General features: G+C 44.2%; 1 protein-coding gene across 1 annotated transcript in view; it reads right to left on the bottom strand.

Annotated features, from left to right (window-relative positions):
* LOC146772765 (rho guanine nucleotide exchange factor 11-like) overlaps window positions 1-19,319 on the bottom strand; it is a 237,740-nt gene that overhangs the window by 108,640 nt on the left and 109,781 nt on the right. Inside the window, 1 exon segment of the mRNA XM_085637029.1 lies at window positions 10,211-10,298. Within this exon segment, the coding sequence (XP_085493155.1) occupies window positions 10,211-10,298 (88 nt within the window).

Genomic DNA, 19,319 nt, shown 5'->3' on the forward strand with positions numbered 1-19,319 from the left:
GGAATCTGGACTCTTGATTGGTAAGAACCGGTGTACGGTACTTGCTCCGAGTTTTTGAAGCCTGATCTGGCTATTTGAGTTTGATTTGTGATGACTAGTCATATTTTGTATTTGTCTTTGTGAATATATATGCGTTGCAACACATATAGGCAGGTAATGTGGAGAGATTTCTCCGAAGCTGTGTAACTTTGAACGGCGCAACGATTAAGTGCCATTTTTCTATAATATTGCATATTTTGCATTATTTCTGAGCATGCCTGCTTTCAGCGCACTCCGTAAGTGGTGTTGCTGTTTCGGAAACCGGTTGAACCTCGAGGAATCTGCTCCAGCTCCCCCAGAGGGGACTCCTAATAGGGATATGTATGTGAAGCATGGTCTTTCTTCCATAATGTACAGCACAGTATGGAGGAAATATACAAAAAAAGATCCTGAGTTGCGATGGCCTTTGTATGGATCGTTTGATATACGTAAGATTGAGTATGTGGAACAGTGTATGTGTAAGCGGCGTGCTCGTCAGGATATGTTTGAGTGTGTGCGGTTGTGGGTGAAGGAGGTGCGTGAGCGAGAGAAGCGTGAGAAAGCGCTGTTTGATAAAGAACAACGGAAGAATGATCATGTGCGAGCACAGGAAGCGAAGCGTCGGGAGGACAGAGAGCAGACGGACAGGCAAGAGAAGGAGCGTAGGCTACAAGTTTCGGGTCAATACGCTGTTCGGCAGCCACTTTATCCTGTCCTTAATAATCTTGATGATGATTTTTATTTACTAGATCGCTCTCCGCCCCCTTATGTTGGCGCATCTGCTCCGAGGCCACAAGATTCTGTCCCGGGTACGGGTAAGGTAGATACGCGGTCCATGTTATCAGCCGAGCAAATGGCTCAGCTTCGGCAAATTTCCTTCCGTGCACTTAACGGCAAGATATCCATAGAGGAATTATTCCATACTTGGGGGCCGTGGCAGGAGAGAGATAAATTGTATTTTCTGGGTCATTTTGCGGAGGAAGAGATTGATGCTTTCCGGAAACGTTCTGGTGTTTTTGAGCCCGACGAAGTATCATCGGATGCTAAAGCATTGCGTAATGGTGTTTTCTCTTTTTCTAAGGCTCCAGATATGGCTCGGCGGCTGTTCGCCTTGCGGGACGAGGTGCTGGTCTTTAAAGAGAAAGCGCGCCAGCGAGCAGGGGAGGAGAAGCAATCGGATTCGTGCACAACAGAGGGCCACTCATCCACCTCTCAATCAGATAAGAGCGATCTAGTGCATGCTAAGCCAATGCGAGAGGCGGCGCCTTTGTATGTTCCTCCTAAAGGAGCGGGGACTAGCTCGGACATTACCTCCGCCGATGCTAAGGGATATTTTGTGTATAATTGGGTTTACACTCCATGGCATAGGGCTGATGTTATGGCATTGAAGAATGCGCTGCCCGACCCCCGCAAGAATCCAGCGGCCTTCTATGAAGAAGTCGAGGGGGCCTTGAATTCTTGCGTTATGACTTTAGCAGATATAGATTTGTTCTTTGGCCTTATTCTACCACCGGATATGTGGCGATCTGTCCGAAAGGTAGATGATGTAGTTGCCTTTAAGGCCCGGTGGTCTGACCTTGAGGATGAGGATAGGGAGCGGAAGCCCGCGCAGAAACCGCCCCAGAATATTTTAGATCTCCCTGCTGCTATTGTGGCTAAGTTAAAGACAATTATCCCCCCTAAAAAGATTGACTGGAATATGTTAGCTGCATGTAAACAGAAAGTTGATGAGTCAGTTGCGGACTTCTTTACGCGCTTTGAGGAGACGTTTCACGACTTTAGTGGACAGTCGCTTACCGACGATACGGGACGCCACCTTTTCGCGGATAAATATGTGGCTAATCTGCTGCCGGCAGTTGCGGCCCGTTTAAAAGCGAGCGAGAGTTCTTGGTCCTCCGCTACACCGACGGCCCTCCTGACTATCGCCCAGTATTATGAGCGTCAGGAGCAAGAAGCAAAGGGCCAGGAGGAAAAGAAATCGAAAGATTTGAAAACAAAGGTGATGTTGGCACAAGTCTATGGCCCGCCCCGGCGGGGTAGTAATAGAGGTAGGGGAGGATCTTATGGTCCTCCCTCGGGCCGATCTGATTTAAATAGGAACCAATGTGCGTATTGTAAGCAATCGGGTCATTGGGCTAGGGACTGCCCGGTGTTGCGTGCATCGCGTCAGGGGCATACCTCTGGTGGCCCGCGAGGTAGAGGGGGTTTCTTGAACTTTCGAGGGAATTCTAACGAACAGGCTCGTTTTGACTCTGCTGGGCAGCACCGAGATAGATCAAATGTTTTTGATCGCCAGCATCAGTACCAAGCGTCGGGGATTGACCGGTCGGGGTACCATGACTCTCAGCATGCATAGGGATGCGTTGGATGGGGGTTAGAATCAGTTGAGGTGCCAGTCGATCAGAAGGGTCCTTATGTATCGGCTGAGGTTTTGGGCTCTACTGATCAGTTCCTAGTGGATACAGGAGCGACACGTAGTGCACTGTCTAAGCAATTGGTTCCGGGGGCTCCCCCATCCGGCTTAATGGTCACATCGGTAGGGTTTGACGGTACACTCTCCCGAAGCCCTCTTTCACAGCCCCTCATGTTTAAGGTTGATTCTTTTTCTGCATCCTGTCCGTTTCTGCTTGCCCCGTACACACCGGACAACATTATGGGTCTTGATATGTTAAAGCATTTTAGGGCTACGATCCGTTGCTCCCCTGCTGGTGTACGGGTAATATTGAATGACAATTACCCCCGATCAGAACGAATGTGTACGATGTCAGAGGATGTGCTGTTAGCTACCCTCCCTCGTGCTTTGTGGGCAACTTCGGATACTGATGTAGGACAAATGGTGATTCCACCGGTCCACATTAGCGTCCAGGAGGGGGCGGTGTTACCACGCCTCCCACAGTACCGTATTTCCCAGGAGGGCGAGGAGGCTCTCATACAGATAGTGCAGGATTTGATGGCGGTAGGGGTCGTGGAGGAAGTCCCCTACAACATTTGTAACAGTCCGATCCTTCCCATACTGAAAAAGGATACGGATGCCAGAGTTTATCGGTTTATAATTGATTTGAGAGAAGTGAACAAGATCGTGATACCTCAGTACCCAGTGGTTTCCGATATCACGACGTTGCTTACCTTGGTTCCGCCTACGGCGACCATGTTCTCAGTGATTGATTTGAAGAATGCTTTCTTTTCCATTCCCATTCACCCTGATAGCCGATATCTTTTTGGGTTTACATTGAATAATAGATCTTATCGTTTCTGTAGGATTCCCCAGGGCTACACAGAAAGCCCTAGCATTTACAGTCAGGCTTTGAAACGACAATTGGATTCCTTTGCTCTGCTCGAGGGTGTCGCCCTCATTCAATATGTCGATGACATCTTGCTGGCGGCTGACACCCTGGAGTTGTGTGAGAAAAGTACGTTATCCTTACTTTCCTTTTTAGCATCCCACAATCATAAGGTATCTAGGAAGAAATTGCAATTCTGTAGACGAAAGGTGACTTATTTGGGTCACCTTTTGTCTAAGGAGGGACGTGCACTCACACCGGATCGTATCCAAGTAATTCTGGATACACCGAGACCGTCCATACAGAAGGATGTGCGTGCATTTCTGGGTCTTGTTTCTTTTTGCAGACAGTGGATATTGGGGTTTTCGCACATAGCTAAGCCATTGTTAGCCCTCTTGACAAAGGACACGCCTATCCCAATCCCTTGGTCAGATGAGTGTGATACTGCTTTTCAGCAACTACGACAGGCCCTTTGTTCAGCACCAGTGTTAGGGACCCCTGATTATGCAAAACCCTTTTCGTTGTATGTGCATGAGAAAGATGGATGTGCATTGTCAGTTTTAGTGCAGATGCACGGCGATAAGCAGCGCCCTTGTGCATATTTTTCGGCTGTACTTGATCCTGTCGCCCGAGCATTACCGGGGTGTTTTCGCTCGGTTGCGGCGACAACTGTGTCAATACGCCAAAGTGAGGGAATTGTGTTATCTCATAAGTTGTTGGTATTAGTCCCCCATGCTGTCGATGCCCTACTCAATCAAACGAAGACGCAGCATTTGACCAGCGCCCGTTTAACAGGATATGAGTTGACACTTTTGGCTCCTCATATTACGTTAAAAAGGTGCGTAACGTTAAACCCGGCAACATTGTTGCCATACCCCGAAACCCAGCCTGAGGCGCGGAAAGCGCATGATTGTATTCTCGTGACTGAGGAACAAACAAAGGGTCGTATTGATCTCCAGGATACGCCCTTTCCAGATGTAGATGGAGAACTGTGGGTGGATGGATCATGCCTGAAGCTACCAGATGGTACGACTTCAGCAGCGTATGCGATTACCACATTGCAAACGATAGTGGAGACAGCACGCATACCACAGAAATCAGCTCAAGCAGCGGAACTGATAGCATTAACACGAGCATGTGAGCTCAGTATAGGACTATGTGTGAATGTTTATACAGATAGCCGCTATGCTTTCGGAGTAGCGCACGATTTCGGCCTACTCTGGAAGGAGAGAGGGTTTTTAACGTCACATGGAGTACAGATAATGCATGGAGAGTTAGTTCACAATCTTTTAACCGCATTGACATACCCAAAGAAAATTGCTATCGTTAAGTGTAGCGCCCATAGGAAAGTAGTTGACAAAGTTGGAGAAGGGAATGCGTTGGCAGATCGAGTAGCACGGGAAACTGCGATGCAGCCCGGTACTACTGCCGTGTATGTAGTGAAGTCACAGGTGGAAAGATGGCATGATGCGAAGGAGGAAGTGCGAGAAATGCAAAGGACCGCTTCTGACAAAGAGCGGGAACAATGGGCTACTGAGGGAGAATTGGATGATGAGGGTTGCTGGAGAAATAAGCAGATGGATAGATGGAAATTACCCACGGCTTTTGTACAGCCTATGGTTCAGATGGCACATGGGCTAGCACATGTTGGAGCTTCCGCAATTGTGAAATTGCTTACCCAAGTCTGGGAGCATCCAGAGATTGCTAGCACAGCGAAGAGGGTGGTGCAGACCTGTATGATCTGCCTGAGGTATAACCCAGGAAAGGGTACTCGAACTCCAGCAGGAGGATTTGTGACACCTACTGCGCCCTTCGAGGTCTTGCAGATGGATTACATCCAGCTTGAGCGCTGTAATAATCTGAAGTATGTTCTAGTAGTGGTCTGCGCTTTCAGCAAATGGGTTGAAGCGTACCCCACGAAAGACAATACTGCAATGACTACTGCGAAGATGCTGCTGAAAGAGTTCTTCCCTCGATATGGCGTCTGTAGACTTCTGTGGAGTGATAACGGCCCTCACTTTGTAGCGGATGTTATAAAGTATGTCCTGAAGGGCCTAGGCATCACTCAGAAGTTCCACGCCGTGTTTCACCCTCAGTCTGCAGGCCTAGTTGAGAAGTATAATGGTACACTGAAGCTTAAGATCGCTAAAATTCAAGCTTCAACGTCTTTGACTTGGCCAGACGCTCTGACACTGGCGTTATTGTCAATTAGATCGGTACCACACTCTCGAACTGGCCTTACACCTTACGAAATTGTTTTTGGACGCCCAATGAATATTTGGGGTCCACCAAAACCTAAGGCTGTGTATGATGTACCTTGTGTAATGATGAACGATTATCTGGCACAGTTAACGGATAACTTGGTTTCTATTCATCAACAGGTCCGAGAGGCGCTCCCTGATCGGTCTACCGGTGAAGGACATGGTCTCCGGCCTGGTGACCATGTCATGGTGAAAGTTTTCAACAGGACGAACAGCTTGGAACCGAGATGGGTGGGCCCTGAGCAGGTCCTCCTCGCAACGAGGACGGCTGTGCGAGTCTCCAATCGAAAGAATTGGATCCACTCTCTGCACTGTAGGAAGGTGCCGCCCGGATTGGTGGAACCTGCCGTGCTGACCGATCAACGAGAAATTTTGGCTGCAGAGACAGGCCGTGCTGCGGAGCCAAACGCCACTGAGGAGCTCTTTCGGGACCACGCGACTCCTGGAGGAAGGCGATATCATCTTCGACCAAGGAAGTGAGTTTTTCAGTACCGGGACATACTGTCAGAACGGCCCTTGGGTTAGTGAAACGGAGAGCCGATGAGGCAAGGGGGGGGGATCAGCCCTGCATTAGTGTAGCGACACCCGTCTTGGCCCGCTGGTGAAGAAATCAACCGCTGCCCAAGGGGAAGAGTTCTGACAGACTTTTAGTTTCAGGAAGATATTGGTTTTATTCTTTATTTTTGTTTTGATATGGAGAAAAAGAAAATCCTTTGTGCGTTAGGGTTCATGTTGACAGTAGCCATTGTTGGGATAACCACATGGTTCGTGGAGGATGTAACTCCCGCTCGGAAAATTCTTGTGTTGACAACTCCGGTGCCTGAGGAGCACTACTTTTATACATTACCGTATCAAGAGTTGAAGCATCGACAATCTTACTTGAATAACACTTTCATCCAGATGCTGCATCATACCCACGTTGCTACAAATGCTACGAACTGTTGGATATGTGGGATGATGCCAGCCCATCAGAAGAAAGGAGGAACGCCATTTATACCACTTCCTTTCTCTCATAATGGCTCTTGTAGAGCATGGTATACCTTGCTTTTTGCTACTCGGAAACCAACAGTGGGACGATTGCTCTTCAGACTCAATAAAGAATGCCATCAAGACAAAAATGGGTATCCACAAGCGAATGGGACAATTTGGGAGTGGGAAGAGTACCGACCAGACAATGAATCCATTCCCTACATCTTTACGAACACAAGAGACACTGTGGGAAAGGACAAGTTTGTAATTCAAGTAGCACAAGCTCAAGCGGACCTGTGTGTCCAGAGTGTGGGTTTTATTCCAGTTGGTGTTAGTGATTGCATTACTGTTTTGAATATTGATGGGTTGAACAATAGTACCTTCTTGGCCTCCCATAATACGTATTTTGTGTGTGGAAATAAAGGTTACTACCGTCTGCCGGCTGGGTGGTCTGGGGTATGCTATGTATCATTTCTATTACCTCCTGTATTCCTAGCACCCGCATCTTATCATAAGGATCTGAAATTATTGAATAATGTGACTGTAAATAGGTATAAACGTACTTTATCAATTGATGATGTAGATCAGACTGATACCAGTCTGCAACAGTATATTGATTTTAACTTAGGACTGTTTTTCTTTGTTGGAGCTGCCCTGAACAGTAGGAAGATCCGAAGGTTAACAAGAGTGGTAGAAGCTGTGACAAATCAGACTGCTGCTGCTCTTGGGAATCTTACGGAGGAATTACAGATTACTAGAATTGTTGCATTGCAGAATCGTATGGTATTAGACGTTATGCTAGCTGACAGAGGAGGAGCATGTAAAATTATTGGAAGTAGCTGTTGTGTGTTTATCCCTGATCATACGCCATCAGTTTATAATGCCATCAATAAACTGCATAAGATTGCAGCTGAGATCCATACGGAAAACGGCACTTGGTCCTTTTCTGGATGGTTTTGGGCGTTAATTACTGCCTGGGGATGGAAGGTTCTAACTGGTCTCTGCATTATTGTAGCGGTTCTGTTTTCATGCTGTATCTGCGTTCAGTGTGGTCCTTTACTCTGCTCATTATGTGTATCATTTTGTATCCCCGATAAGAAAGCTATTGCCAATGTCACTTATCAGAAACGTTTAGCTAAGGAAGTAGAAGAGATGATGATAATTGATATATATGATGATTATTCTAACAAGCCGGATGTCTTCAGTAAATGCTGAAAGGGTCGTCTGTTGTAAATTGAAACAACGATGTGATTAAGCATTTACTAAAGACATTAATTCCCCTTTTATAGATCATGTTTTCTCTGTTATGTTGACCGAAGTTCGGACTCCATTTTGTACTGTCATGCTTCCACGTGTTCCCCACGAGAAGAGTCCAACCTCTGTGTTAGTTGCTCTTGCAATCTGCCTAGTAACAGTCTATAAATAGCTCCTTTGTCCATCTGGCACATGCCCAGACTTGACCACATCTGTTATCAGTTAGCCTTACTTGACCATGTTTTCGCGGGCTCAAGGAGTGCGTTAGCTCCGCCCACATATTGATTCAGTATCGAAAATGACCATAAATGGTAATGTTCTTCGGCCTCATGTTGTATCCACCCACTTATGAGCCCCTCTGTTGTGTATAAAAGGGGACCATGTACGAAGGTTCTTTGTGCTACTCTATGCAATACTGAAGAGTGTTGTGTGGATTGTAGGACCACCCTTAAGGGTTAATAAATGCTGTCTTTGTACTTTGCAGTTTCCGTGCCAACTTCCTTATAGATTCCATTACAGGAGAGCGAACCCTTGTGTCCTGCGGGCCTAGCTGGGGCCTGTATTCATCAGAGGAGTGCTCCTACTGTAAGACCCCTTGAATTGTAGGGGCCCTACTGCCTTTTCCATATGATTGTATTTTTGTATCTGCTGGAGAGAGTCATCAACTGCAGCTCCGTGCGGCTTTCCCCTGTAAAAGACATAATTATCAAAGAAATGTGGACTTCTTGTTTAAAGCTGGATACTATTAGTAAGGCACGTATTCTTAGTGTAGTGTCCATGCACATCGGTCTGCTGATTGCTTTAGCAGCTTCAAGGGCTGACTTGAGGCTGGAATTTAAGAGATGGTCTTTCCTGCTTGTATTGCATTTGTATTGTTTTTGGACATGTTGCATCAGTTCTTTCTTTTCCTTCTACAGTTAATAGCACTAGAATGTGTGGTGCGTCACTGTGTGGCTTCTGAATGCCTCATCTTTCTTCCTTCCATCTCAAACAGCTTATTTTTCTTCTCTGGGACTGGTACTTTGGATGCTGTAGCATTAGCCCTTTTCCTCGCAGTGCAGTCTGCAAGCTCATTGCTTGTTGTCTAGTAAGTCTTTCTAGAGGGTTTATATTTCTTCTCTACCCTTCTTCTTACTACTTCAGAGGAAGCTGACTTGTTAAATGCTTATTTCCTCTGGTTCATGATTCAAGGTAGCAGGGGCAGAAACTGATCTTTCTTCAGTGATATCAGTATTTCTGGGAGGAAACACTCCAGGGCCTGTCTTTTTCTAGCTGTACTTTTAAGTGTCTACTCTCCTTTTAATGACAGCATCGAACAGAAAAAAGTCATCCAGTTGGGCTGGCAGAGAACGGATGGAGACAGACCTGTGCTCAGGAGAGTTGGTGTCTAAGTCCTTCCATACATCCTCATCTCCTTGGGATGCCACTAAGATGAGTTGGTCATATTACTCATCCTCATCATAAAACTCCAACCTGCTCTTCCACTGTGGGTTCTGAAACACGATAGGGGTTCTGTGTCTGCTTGGCTCCCCTCTTCTATCCTTATTAATGTTTCGAATAAATGGTTAGTCTGTGAGACCAAAGTGCAGGCTATGGCTGATGCTAATCTGCTGTAACCCTCATCATTGTTATGATATCTCAAATTACTATGCATCAATGTACAATTCGCCATAACAGTTAGCGTGAATCACTAACTGTATAATCAGTGTAGTGTCCTGAGGTATTTTAAGCACTTTAAGGCCTTCAAAGAATTATGGTCTCCAGAAAACCTAGGTTCTAACGGTAATACATATGGCAAAAACCAGCTTCAAAAGTAAAATATGTCACCATAGGATGCAAGATGGATATACAAATAAAATTAAAGGAAAAGGACAGTCACAAAAAGGCCACAAAAATAAGAAAAGTAGAATTTTCTTTTTAAAGTGATTGATGACCAGCGCTCCTAGAACAGACCAACTGGGTTGCGTCAAAAATGTTGGCAAAGCTTTGTGAAGGATACATGCTAATAACTATTTATTTTCTCTCGAAAGCATTACAAATGTATCAAGTGATATAAGGGAACCACAGCAGAACCTCTGATGGTTATTCCTCAAACTGTTCAGACAAGATCTAAATACTGCGGAAATGACTGCTGGTAACATTAGAACTGGACCAGTCATTTCACATTATCCTTAGAAGAGTGGCATTGAGGACTCTACACAGGTTGTCTGGAGAAGCGCAACAGTCTCAGAGATCAGAACTTTTTTTAGACTTCTCCTTCTGGCTATCCCTGTACAAAACAGTTATATATGCAAGCTGTTCCAGCCGGTATGAGGAATCACTGACTATATTCATCAGGGTACTTTGGAGCCTCTACAAAATATGGACCTTAGGAAGAGTCCTGTTGCTTCACTGTTCGCGTATTAAGGTGTCAGCTGAAATTCTTACCTGTTTCTCCCCAGAGAAGTGCGTGCCACAAGCTCATAGATCTGAGGTACATACTCGAATGTTGAAATGATGTAAAAGGCTTTCTTATCTGAAAAACAAATGAAGACTATACAGTAAACCACCATGGCAGAAACTGAAAGGTAATAGACACAACAATGACGGAATTCCTAACTATTTATATACCAACTTGCCACAAATAAAGACAATAGTTTACATAAGTACCAGTTATGAAATCTATGGAAAGTAACTTTTAAAGGTACCACTAATTTGAAAAACAAAATGAAGAAATAATATTGCATACTTGCTAAATCCTTTTCTCAGCAGATGGAAAAGTTAGCAAATTCCTAATTACAGTCAAACACTCATATTATTACAATGTTTCACTGTACATAAAAGCAGGCTGAAGTATCACATTTTATAGAGCAAATACCGAAAGGTTCTGAAACAACAGCCAAAAGGCGGCGGGAGCCAAGCCAGTGAAATAAAAATGAAATATTTGTTTTCCGAATGAGTCAGATTTTATCCAACTGAGGCTCATTTACCAACTCGTTCTTTTCCTATCACATAACACTTTATTCTGAAGGTTTTCCATTCTTAAAAGTAAAATACATAAAATATTGTACATTTTATATTATTAGATCATAATTAAATACTAACAAGGGTGCTGAGACAGAATATTGAGTTGGGAATGTCGACTTACACAAAAATCGATTTGTAAATATTGTGATTCAGAAATATCGACAGCAAGAATATTGTGGTCAATAATATCAAATTTAAGGTAAGAAATATAGTTTTAAAAAATATAGGTCATTAATATTGTTGTAAAAAATATAGATGTTTAAATATTGATTTTTTAAGAAGTGTTATGTATTTTAGTTTATATTTTAAATGTATGTAATGTATGTTTTGTGTACAAGTATTGTTTATGTTTATTAATATGTTTAAATTTGTAGTAGTTATGAATTTTATTTTAATTACATTCTGCATTTCTTGCTCCGTAGCTGGTTGTGGGTTTATAGGGGAATAGGGTGGGAAGTAATTTAATTATAATAAATGAATCATTAATTTTTCATTTATTTAATTTAGATTTTATAGCGTTAATTGTGGGAAGTAATTTATTTATAATTAAATATTATTTGGTTGTTAAATACTATTAATTAATTGATAATTATGGTGATTGTGTGATTTGTTTTAGGGGCAGATTGTGGGGTTTATAGGGGTAAAGGGTGGAATGTAATTTATGTTTGATTAATTAATAATTAGTTGTTAATTTATATTAATTATTTTATTGAAAATTGATTATGCAAATTGTCTTATTAATTTTAGGTGCGGGTTGCTTGGTTTATAGGAGTATAGGGTGGGAAGTAATTTACGTTTAATTAATTAATAAGTTGTTAATTTAAATTAACTAATTCATTGATAAATAATTATGCGAATAGTGTTATTTTTTTTAGGTGTGGGTTGTGGGGTTTATAAGGGTAAAGGGTGGGATGTAATTTATGTTTAATTATTAATAATTATTTGTTAATTAATATTGATTAATTAATTAAAAATTAAAATGGAATTTCTGTAATCAATTTTAGGTGTGGGTGTGGGGTTTGTGGGGTAAAGGGTGGGAAGTAAGTTTTGTTTAATTAATTAAAAATCGGTTGATCATTAATATTAATTGATTAATTTACGTTTAATTAGTGTATTGGTCTATTTTTTGTGTGTGGGTTTTATTGTAATAGGGGTACAGTGTGGGAAGTAAATAAATGTTACTTTATAACTAGTTGTTAAATACTGTTAGTTTCTTTAATTGAAAATAGGTTTTAAATTGTGTAATTCATTTCTTTACAGTTTAATTGTAGCTGTGGGTTGTGAGGATTATAGGAGTTACGTGTGGGAAGTTAAATAATTTTTATACGTTTTCATTTGTGTTTTAATTAATAATATTTCTTTAATTCGTAATTAATTCTGTTAGTTGAGGGAGTACATATTTTTTTAAATGTTGATGTGTGTTGTGATTTGTGTGGTGTTATAGGGTAGGAAATAAAACAAGTACATTTATGTAATTCATTTTTTTGTTTCTAAATAATTTTTAATGAAAAATATTTATTTGTTTGGAAATTACTTTTTATTTCATTTAATATAAAATGTGTAGGGGGGGCGTGGCTTGGACGCCGAGTAAGATGGCCGCCTGAGCTCGGAGCTCCGCTGCGCCATGGCGGATTTTTCTTCCTATCTTGCTATTTTGCTGCCGTTTCACCAGACTTCCTTCGGTTCCAGCGAGCGGAATATGCCGTGCTGATGATGTGACCACCAGGCTTGTCGCACACGCAGTTATACCCTGTTTTCGTCGCATCATGTAAGTGCCTCAGCACGACCGCCATTTTAAGATCGGCGCGACGCGCGCGCGAGGCTGAAATGGGCGCATGTCCCCTCAGAACGTGGGATATTGATAACGCTTGATGGCTTCTTCCTCATACCTCCAATGCTCCTGCCTTACCACACTTTCAGCTTTCCTCCATTTCAACACCAGCACTACTTTGTCTCCTTGTCTATGTTCTGGAGGAGCAGTTACCTCATGTTGGCCATATTAGTGGAATACTTCCCTTCTGCTCATTACTGCGGCTTCATGAGAAATCACTATTTTCATGTATTCCACACAAGACGTTGCTCCTAATGTGCTCTTTTTGAGGAATTATTCAGTTTTTATTTTCTTTTTCCTTCCTAAGGGCTTTGTACTTTTTGGTTTGTCCTGCAGAGCGAAGTTCACTCCATGCCTACTACGTTTATTGTGATTATGCTTCCTCTGTGGTTGTGTCAAAGGGATATATCTTTATATGGCAGTCATTGAATTATCCTTTACAAGCTTTTTTGAGCACTAGTGTCTGGACTTCGTCAGCAATATATAACTAAGATTTGGCGCATAAGAGCTCCGCGCTGACGTATGGTCTCCCTGCCACTATTAGAGGAAGATTTTAATGATTGGTTGGAACTGCCTTTGATTCCTGGATTCCCATGGTTTTTACAGTTGTCTTTTACTGCTCCTGCTGGCCTCTTCGTTTCCTTACTAAGCATCTTGGAATCTTTGTATTCTGCATACGAAGTACACCGGTGATTTAGTTATTATTCATTCCATCATTTGCACGTTCAGGTCTCTATGGGCAAACTACGTAACCCAAAGTTTGTCTTTGTGCCTTCGAAGAGCTCTCCTACGACCACCTCTTCCTCAGCGGCAGACTGCTCTTCTCCCACAGATCAAATGCGGCAGCGGCTTCCAGCCGTTCTTCTCCATCACAGTCAGCCTTAAACAAAACTTCTCCCTCTACTTCCTCGTCTAAGCGCTTGAAACAGGACTCCCCTCCTCCTCCACCTGATAAGCCACCATCCTCTATATCTATGGAAATGTTGCTGGAGGAGATAAGCGCTTTACGTCCGTTTGTGGAAGAGACCAATACGAAGATGCAGCTTCTTGAGGCAAAATGGTCGACTATGGAAACTCGTGTATCCTCCGTGGAACAGCAGGTTACAGAAATTCACACTAACTCTCAGCGTATTTCCTCACTGGAAAAGTCTCTTCTCACCCTCCAACAGCATACTGAGGACTTGGAAAATAGAAATAGGAGGAATAACTTGCGTATTTATGGCCTGCCGGAATCCTTGAAGGGAGATGACCCTGTTGCGTTCTTCTCCTCTTTTCTTCTGAAGCTTTTGGACATTCCTGCTACTACTTCTCTAAGTATCCAAAGAGCTCATAGACTTGGCCCTCGTTCCTCATCTTCAACTAAACCACGAGGTGTCATCATCCTCTTTCTGAAATTTACTGATCTCCTTCTGGTCCTTTCCGCAGCTCGATCCAAACGCCATGTTTCCTGGATGGGTCAGAGGGTATTTCTCTCTCAGGATGTTTCTAATGCTACCGCTGCCAGAAGGAAGGAGTTTTTGTCTCTTCGGGCTCCTCTACGCTCTCTTGGTGCTAGATATGGTTTATTTCACCCTTGTACCTTCAAAGTGACTCACCAAAATAACACCTGGACTTTTCAAGACCCTGCCGAACTCAAGAACTTTATTCCTATCCAAACTAATGCTGGCATGGACACCTCCAACCCTGCTAATGGTTGATTATTTAATCTCCCCTTTTTCTTACAGGTTTTACTGATATGTTCTTGTATTCCTTGATGTGGTTCTTCTTAATTAGTTGCTGGATTGTATTCCCTTTTTCACGTGTCTTTTGCCTTTGTGTTGTTTTGTTTAACATAATTTTCTGTATCATCTTTCTTTTTCCTCACCTAGATTGATTGGTGTATTCCTCTCCATCCCATACGGTTCGTCTTATTCATCTTCCGTCCTGGTGCAGTTTGTTCTCCTGGCTTGGGAGGTCATTCTTGTCGAATACTTCCATAACCCCATTATCATCTTCTTTTCCCCCCCCTCAGGTATGTTTCTTTCAGTCATCCTATTTGGATATGTACTGTCTCTTCTTGTACTTCCTTTCTCTCGCCCTTTCCCCTCTTTCCTTTCTCTTTCTTTTAATGTACCTTTCGACTCTCTTTTTTCTCGTTCTTTTTTCTCATGTATCAATTGGCATTCTTTTCTTATTTCTTGCTTTCATGGCTTTTCTTTTTTGCTTACAATTTTACTGTTTTTACTTTCAAAGTTATTTCATGGAATGTGAAAGGTTTTGTTAACCCGATTAAGCGACAGAGAATCCTTTCCCACCTAGCTTCCTATAATCCTGATTTAGTCCTTTTACAAGAAACCCATCTTTCTGATGCTGAATCGCTTAAGCTGAAAAGAGGCTGGGTGGGAACGGTCTTATTCTCCCCTTCATCTAATAAAAAGAATGGTGTTGCTATTTTATGTCACCAGAAACTAAAATGTAAAGTTCTTTCCCAAGATACCAATACTGAAGGCCGATGGGTACTAGTTAAGTTATTAATCAACTCTGTATCTCTGACTGTATTCAATGTCTATGGCCCTACCCACCCTGATTGCAATTTTTGGCCTTTAAATACTTCGAAATGTTTTCAGCACAGTGATACCATGTTTATCTTAGGAGGTGATTGTAATCAGATTGTTGATCCATTTCTTGACTGCAAATCTTCTGCTCGCTTTACACCTCACAAATCACATACACAATTTCTAGACACTATTTCTAAGTCACATCTCATTGACTCATGGAGACTTTCCCATCCTGACACTCTAGACTACTCCTTCTTTTCACCCCCCCATGCCTCTCTTTCTCGGATTGATTACATCTTCCTTTCTCAATCTCTTTCTCAAAATCTCCTATCTTCTTCTATTGAGCCCATAGTTATCTCAGACCATGCTCCTATTGTCACGACCCTTGATCTTCTTCCTCCACATCACAAATCTTCTCGCTGGCGATTTAATAACTCCCTTCTCATGGATCCTCTTTTTTCTTCTTTTTTTTTCTCCTTTGCTACAGAATTCTTTTTACTCAATTCTGACCCCTCTTTAGCTCCTCATGTTATCTGGGATTCTTTTAAGGCAACCGCACGTGGCTTTGTAATGGACTTTGTTTCTAAAAAAAAGAAGCACTTCCTTAATAAACAGAAAGACTTGTTGGCTCATATTAAATCCTTAGAGCACAAATTCTATACTTCCTCTAACAATTCTGTTTTGCCAGACCTCATACGTGCCAAACTTGATTTCAACAAAACTACTACCGATAATGCCTCTTCAATCTTACTTCGGAGCAGCGCTCATTACTATGGGGGTCGCAATAAATCGGGTAAACTTTTAGCTAGTTACCTCAAATCTCGTAAGGAGCGTAATTGCATAGATTCTATTTACTCTACAGATAATCTTCTCTTACACAAAGAACAGGATATACTTACCCAATTCCAGCTTTTCTACCAGTCTCTTTATACTCCTGAATCTCTTCCCTCTGTCTCTCTTATTCACTCCTATTTCGATAGACTCCCTACCCCCTCCCCCTCTCATCTCAACTTTCTTGGTCTTGAGCATGATCTCTCCATTACTGAACTTGACAGCGCTTTAAAGACTCTTACTAAAGGTAAATTCCCGGGTCCTGATGGCTTCTCTGTGGAATTTTATATGCATTTTTCTGACCTCCTACTTCCTAAACTTCTCACACTCTTCCAATCCTTCTTTATCTCTGGCTGGTACTTTCCACGAGGCTACGATCTGCCTTATACCCAAGGAAGGTCGTGACCCTCAATTCTGTAAGAATTACCGACCAATATCTTTAGTTAATGTGGACTATAAATTATTTGCTAAACTACTCGCTTTACGTTTAGATCCTCTTCTGCCCCATCTCATTGGCAAGGAACAGTGTGGTTTTGTTAAGGGCAGACTTACTTCGGATAACTTTTCCTCAATGTCCTAAATAAGGTCCCATCTCTTTCCATCCCTTTAGCTGCTATCTCTGTCGATGCTGAGAAAGCGTTTGACAGAGTGGACTGGTCCTTTTTGTTCGCCGCTTTGCGGTGGCATGGCTTTGGCCCTAATTTCATTTCTCTCATTTCTTTACTTTATTCAGCCCCAAAGTGTCTGTTTTAGTCAATGGTCATCTATCCCCTTATTTCCCCCTCCAACGTGGGGTTCGCCAAGGATGTCCTTTGTCTCCATTACTTTTTGTTCTTGCCCTTGAGCCATTTCTTACGTCTATTCGGAATAATATATCTATTTCTGGTTTTCCTTATGGCAAAACCCATTTGAAACTCTCTGCATATGCAGATGATATTCTCTTATTTATTTCCGATCCTGAAAAATCCATTCCCGCCCTATTACTTGAATTTAATTCCTTTTCGCAAGTCTCTGGTTATAAGATCAATTCTGATAAAACGGAGATTCTCCCTCTTACCAAATTTTGTCTCCCTCATCAGTTCTCTTCTACTGGTTTCGCATGGAATTCCTCCAAAATCAAATATCTCGGAATATGGTTCTCTAACTCCATTTCCTCATCCATTCAGTTGAATATGTCTATTGTTTTATCCCGTATTGATAAATTATTATCTTCTTGGAATCCTCTTTTTCTTTTGTGGTGGGGTCGGCTTGATTCGATTAAAATGATGATATCCCCCATTCTTATATATATTTTTTCCATGCTCCCCATAAATATTCCTGATATTTACTTTAAACGCATTGATTCCTGTCTTTCTAAGTCTCTATGGAATCATAAAAAATCAAGGGTTGCCTTAGTTGCTCTTCGCAAACCAAAATCTAATGGCGGAGTCAAGTTTCCGGGCTTTCGTCTCTATCATAAGTCTTTATGTGGTGGGCTGTGAGCACCGCCCACCACAATGTTGTGGATGGGGGATGCCACCGCCGCAGTGGCGTCCTAATGACCACAGCGGGACCGCCGCACTGCTGGCGGACAGTCCCATTCACCGTTACGGTGTCCGCCTGCCATCGTAATAGGCCCCTAAGTTTCCTGTTGTCAATGATGATCCTTACTTGAAGGGCTCATGTAGACTTTACTAAAATGATTTTCCCAGAATTCACTAGGGATGTGACAAAAGATCAGGGAACTGTCAGATTTTTATTTCTCGTACCTGAGACGATGGGCCAAATATGTTTACTATCTTTCATTCTGGCTGCATATGATAGTGGCTCCCATTGGTCTGTTAGGAATATCTGCCAGGGCTTAGCCGTAGCAGCCTTATAATGCTTCCTCAGGCCGGGAATTAGTACATGGTCTCTGGGCTTCTTCCCTAGTGCAATCCTTAATTCACGGTTAGCTACTGTGCAATCATGGTCAAACCATCCCTGCAATTTCTTCAGTGGGCATATCGACCTGAGGAGAGTATTTTTTATCCCTCAGCAGAGGTCATTGAAGGCACCCACTATACAGGTGCCGATTCCGATCCTGGAAAAACCGGGTACGAACCGTCGGTCGGAGCGTTTTCTCCGTCCGACTCGTACCCGGGAAAAAAACATTACAAACATGCAAGTACGATTCGCACGGAAACACCATTTCCGTACGAATCGTAAAAAACACCGACCGACGAAAATATACATACAAATGTGATCCGGGAAAGCGCCGACTTGACGTCGGGACGCATTCAGGCTGCGTTTCACGAACCAGGAAGTACGATTCGAACCGACAGCAGTCCGGACGGCAATATTTTTACGGCACCCAAAAAGTGCCGGAAAAGCGAAGTACGGCGCGATGCGAGCGGAATTGGGGGCCCGGTACGCGCCGTACCCCCCCAGCCCCCCGTATGTATGCGCCCCCCCCAGCCCCCCGTATGTACGCGCCGTCCCCCCCAGCCCCCCGTATGTATGCGACGTACCCCCCCAGTCCCCGTATGTATGCGCCGTTCCCCCCAGACCCCGTATGTACACGCCGTCCCCCCCAGCCCCCGTATGTACGCACCGTACCCCCCCAGCCCCCGTATGTACATGCCGTACCCCCCCAGCCCCCCGTATGTATGCACTGTCCCCCGCAGCCCCCCATACGTACGCGCCGTACCTCCCCCAGCCCCCATATGTACGCGCCGTCCCCCCCAACCCCCCGTATGTACGCGCCGTACCCCCCCGCCCCCCGTATGTACGCACCGTCCCCCCCCAGCCCCCCGTATGTACGCGCCATACCCCCCCAGGCCCCGTATGTACACGCTGTACCCCCCCAGCCCCCCGTATGTACGTGTCGTCCCCCCCAGCCCCCCGTATGTACATGCCGTACCCCCCCAGCCCCCCGTATGTATGCACTGTCCCCCGCAGCCCCCCATACGTACGCGCCATACCTCCCCCAGCCCCCATATGTACGCGCCGTCCCCCCCAGCCCCCCGTATGTACGCGCCGTACCCTCCCGCCCCCCGTATGTACGCACCGTCCCCCCCCCAGCCCCCCGTATGTACGCGCCATACCCCCCCAGGCCCCGTATGTACACGCTGTACCCCCCCAGCCCCCCGTATGTACGTGTTGTCCCCCCCAGCCCCCCGTATGTATGCACCATCCCCCCAGCCCTCCGTATGTACGCGCCGTACCCCACCAGCCCCTCGTATGTATGCGCCGTCCCACCCAGCCCCCCGTATGTACGCGCCGTACCCCCCCCAGCCCCCCGTATGTACGCGCCGTCCCCCCCAGCCCCCCGTATGCACGCGCCGTACCCCCCTCAGCCCCCCGTATGTAT

The sequence above is a fragment of the Triturus cristatus genome, chromosome 12, assembly GCF_964204655.1.
Source record: "Triturus cristatus chromosome 12, aTriCri1.1, whole genome shotgun sequence".
NCBI classification, from domain to species: Eukaryota; Metazoa; Chordata; class Amphibia; order Caudata; family Salamandridae; genus Triturus; species Triturus cristatus.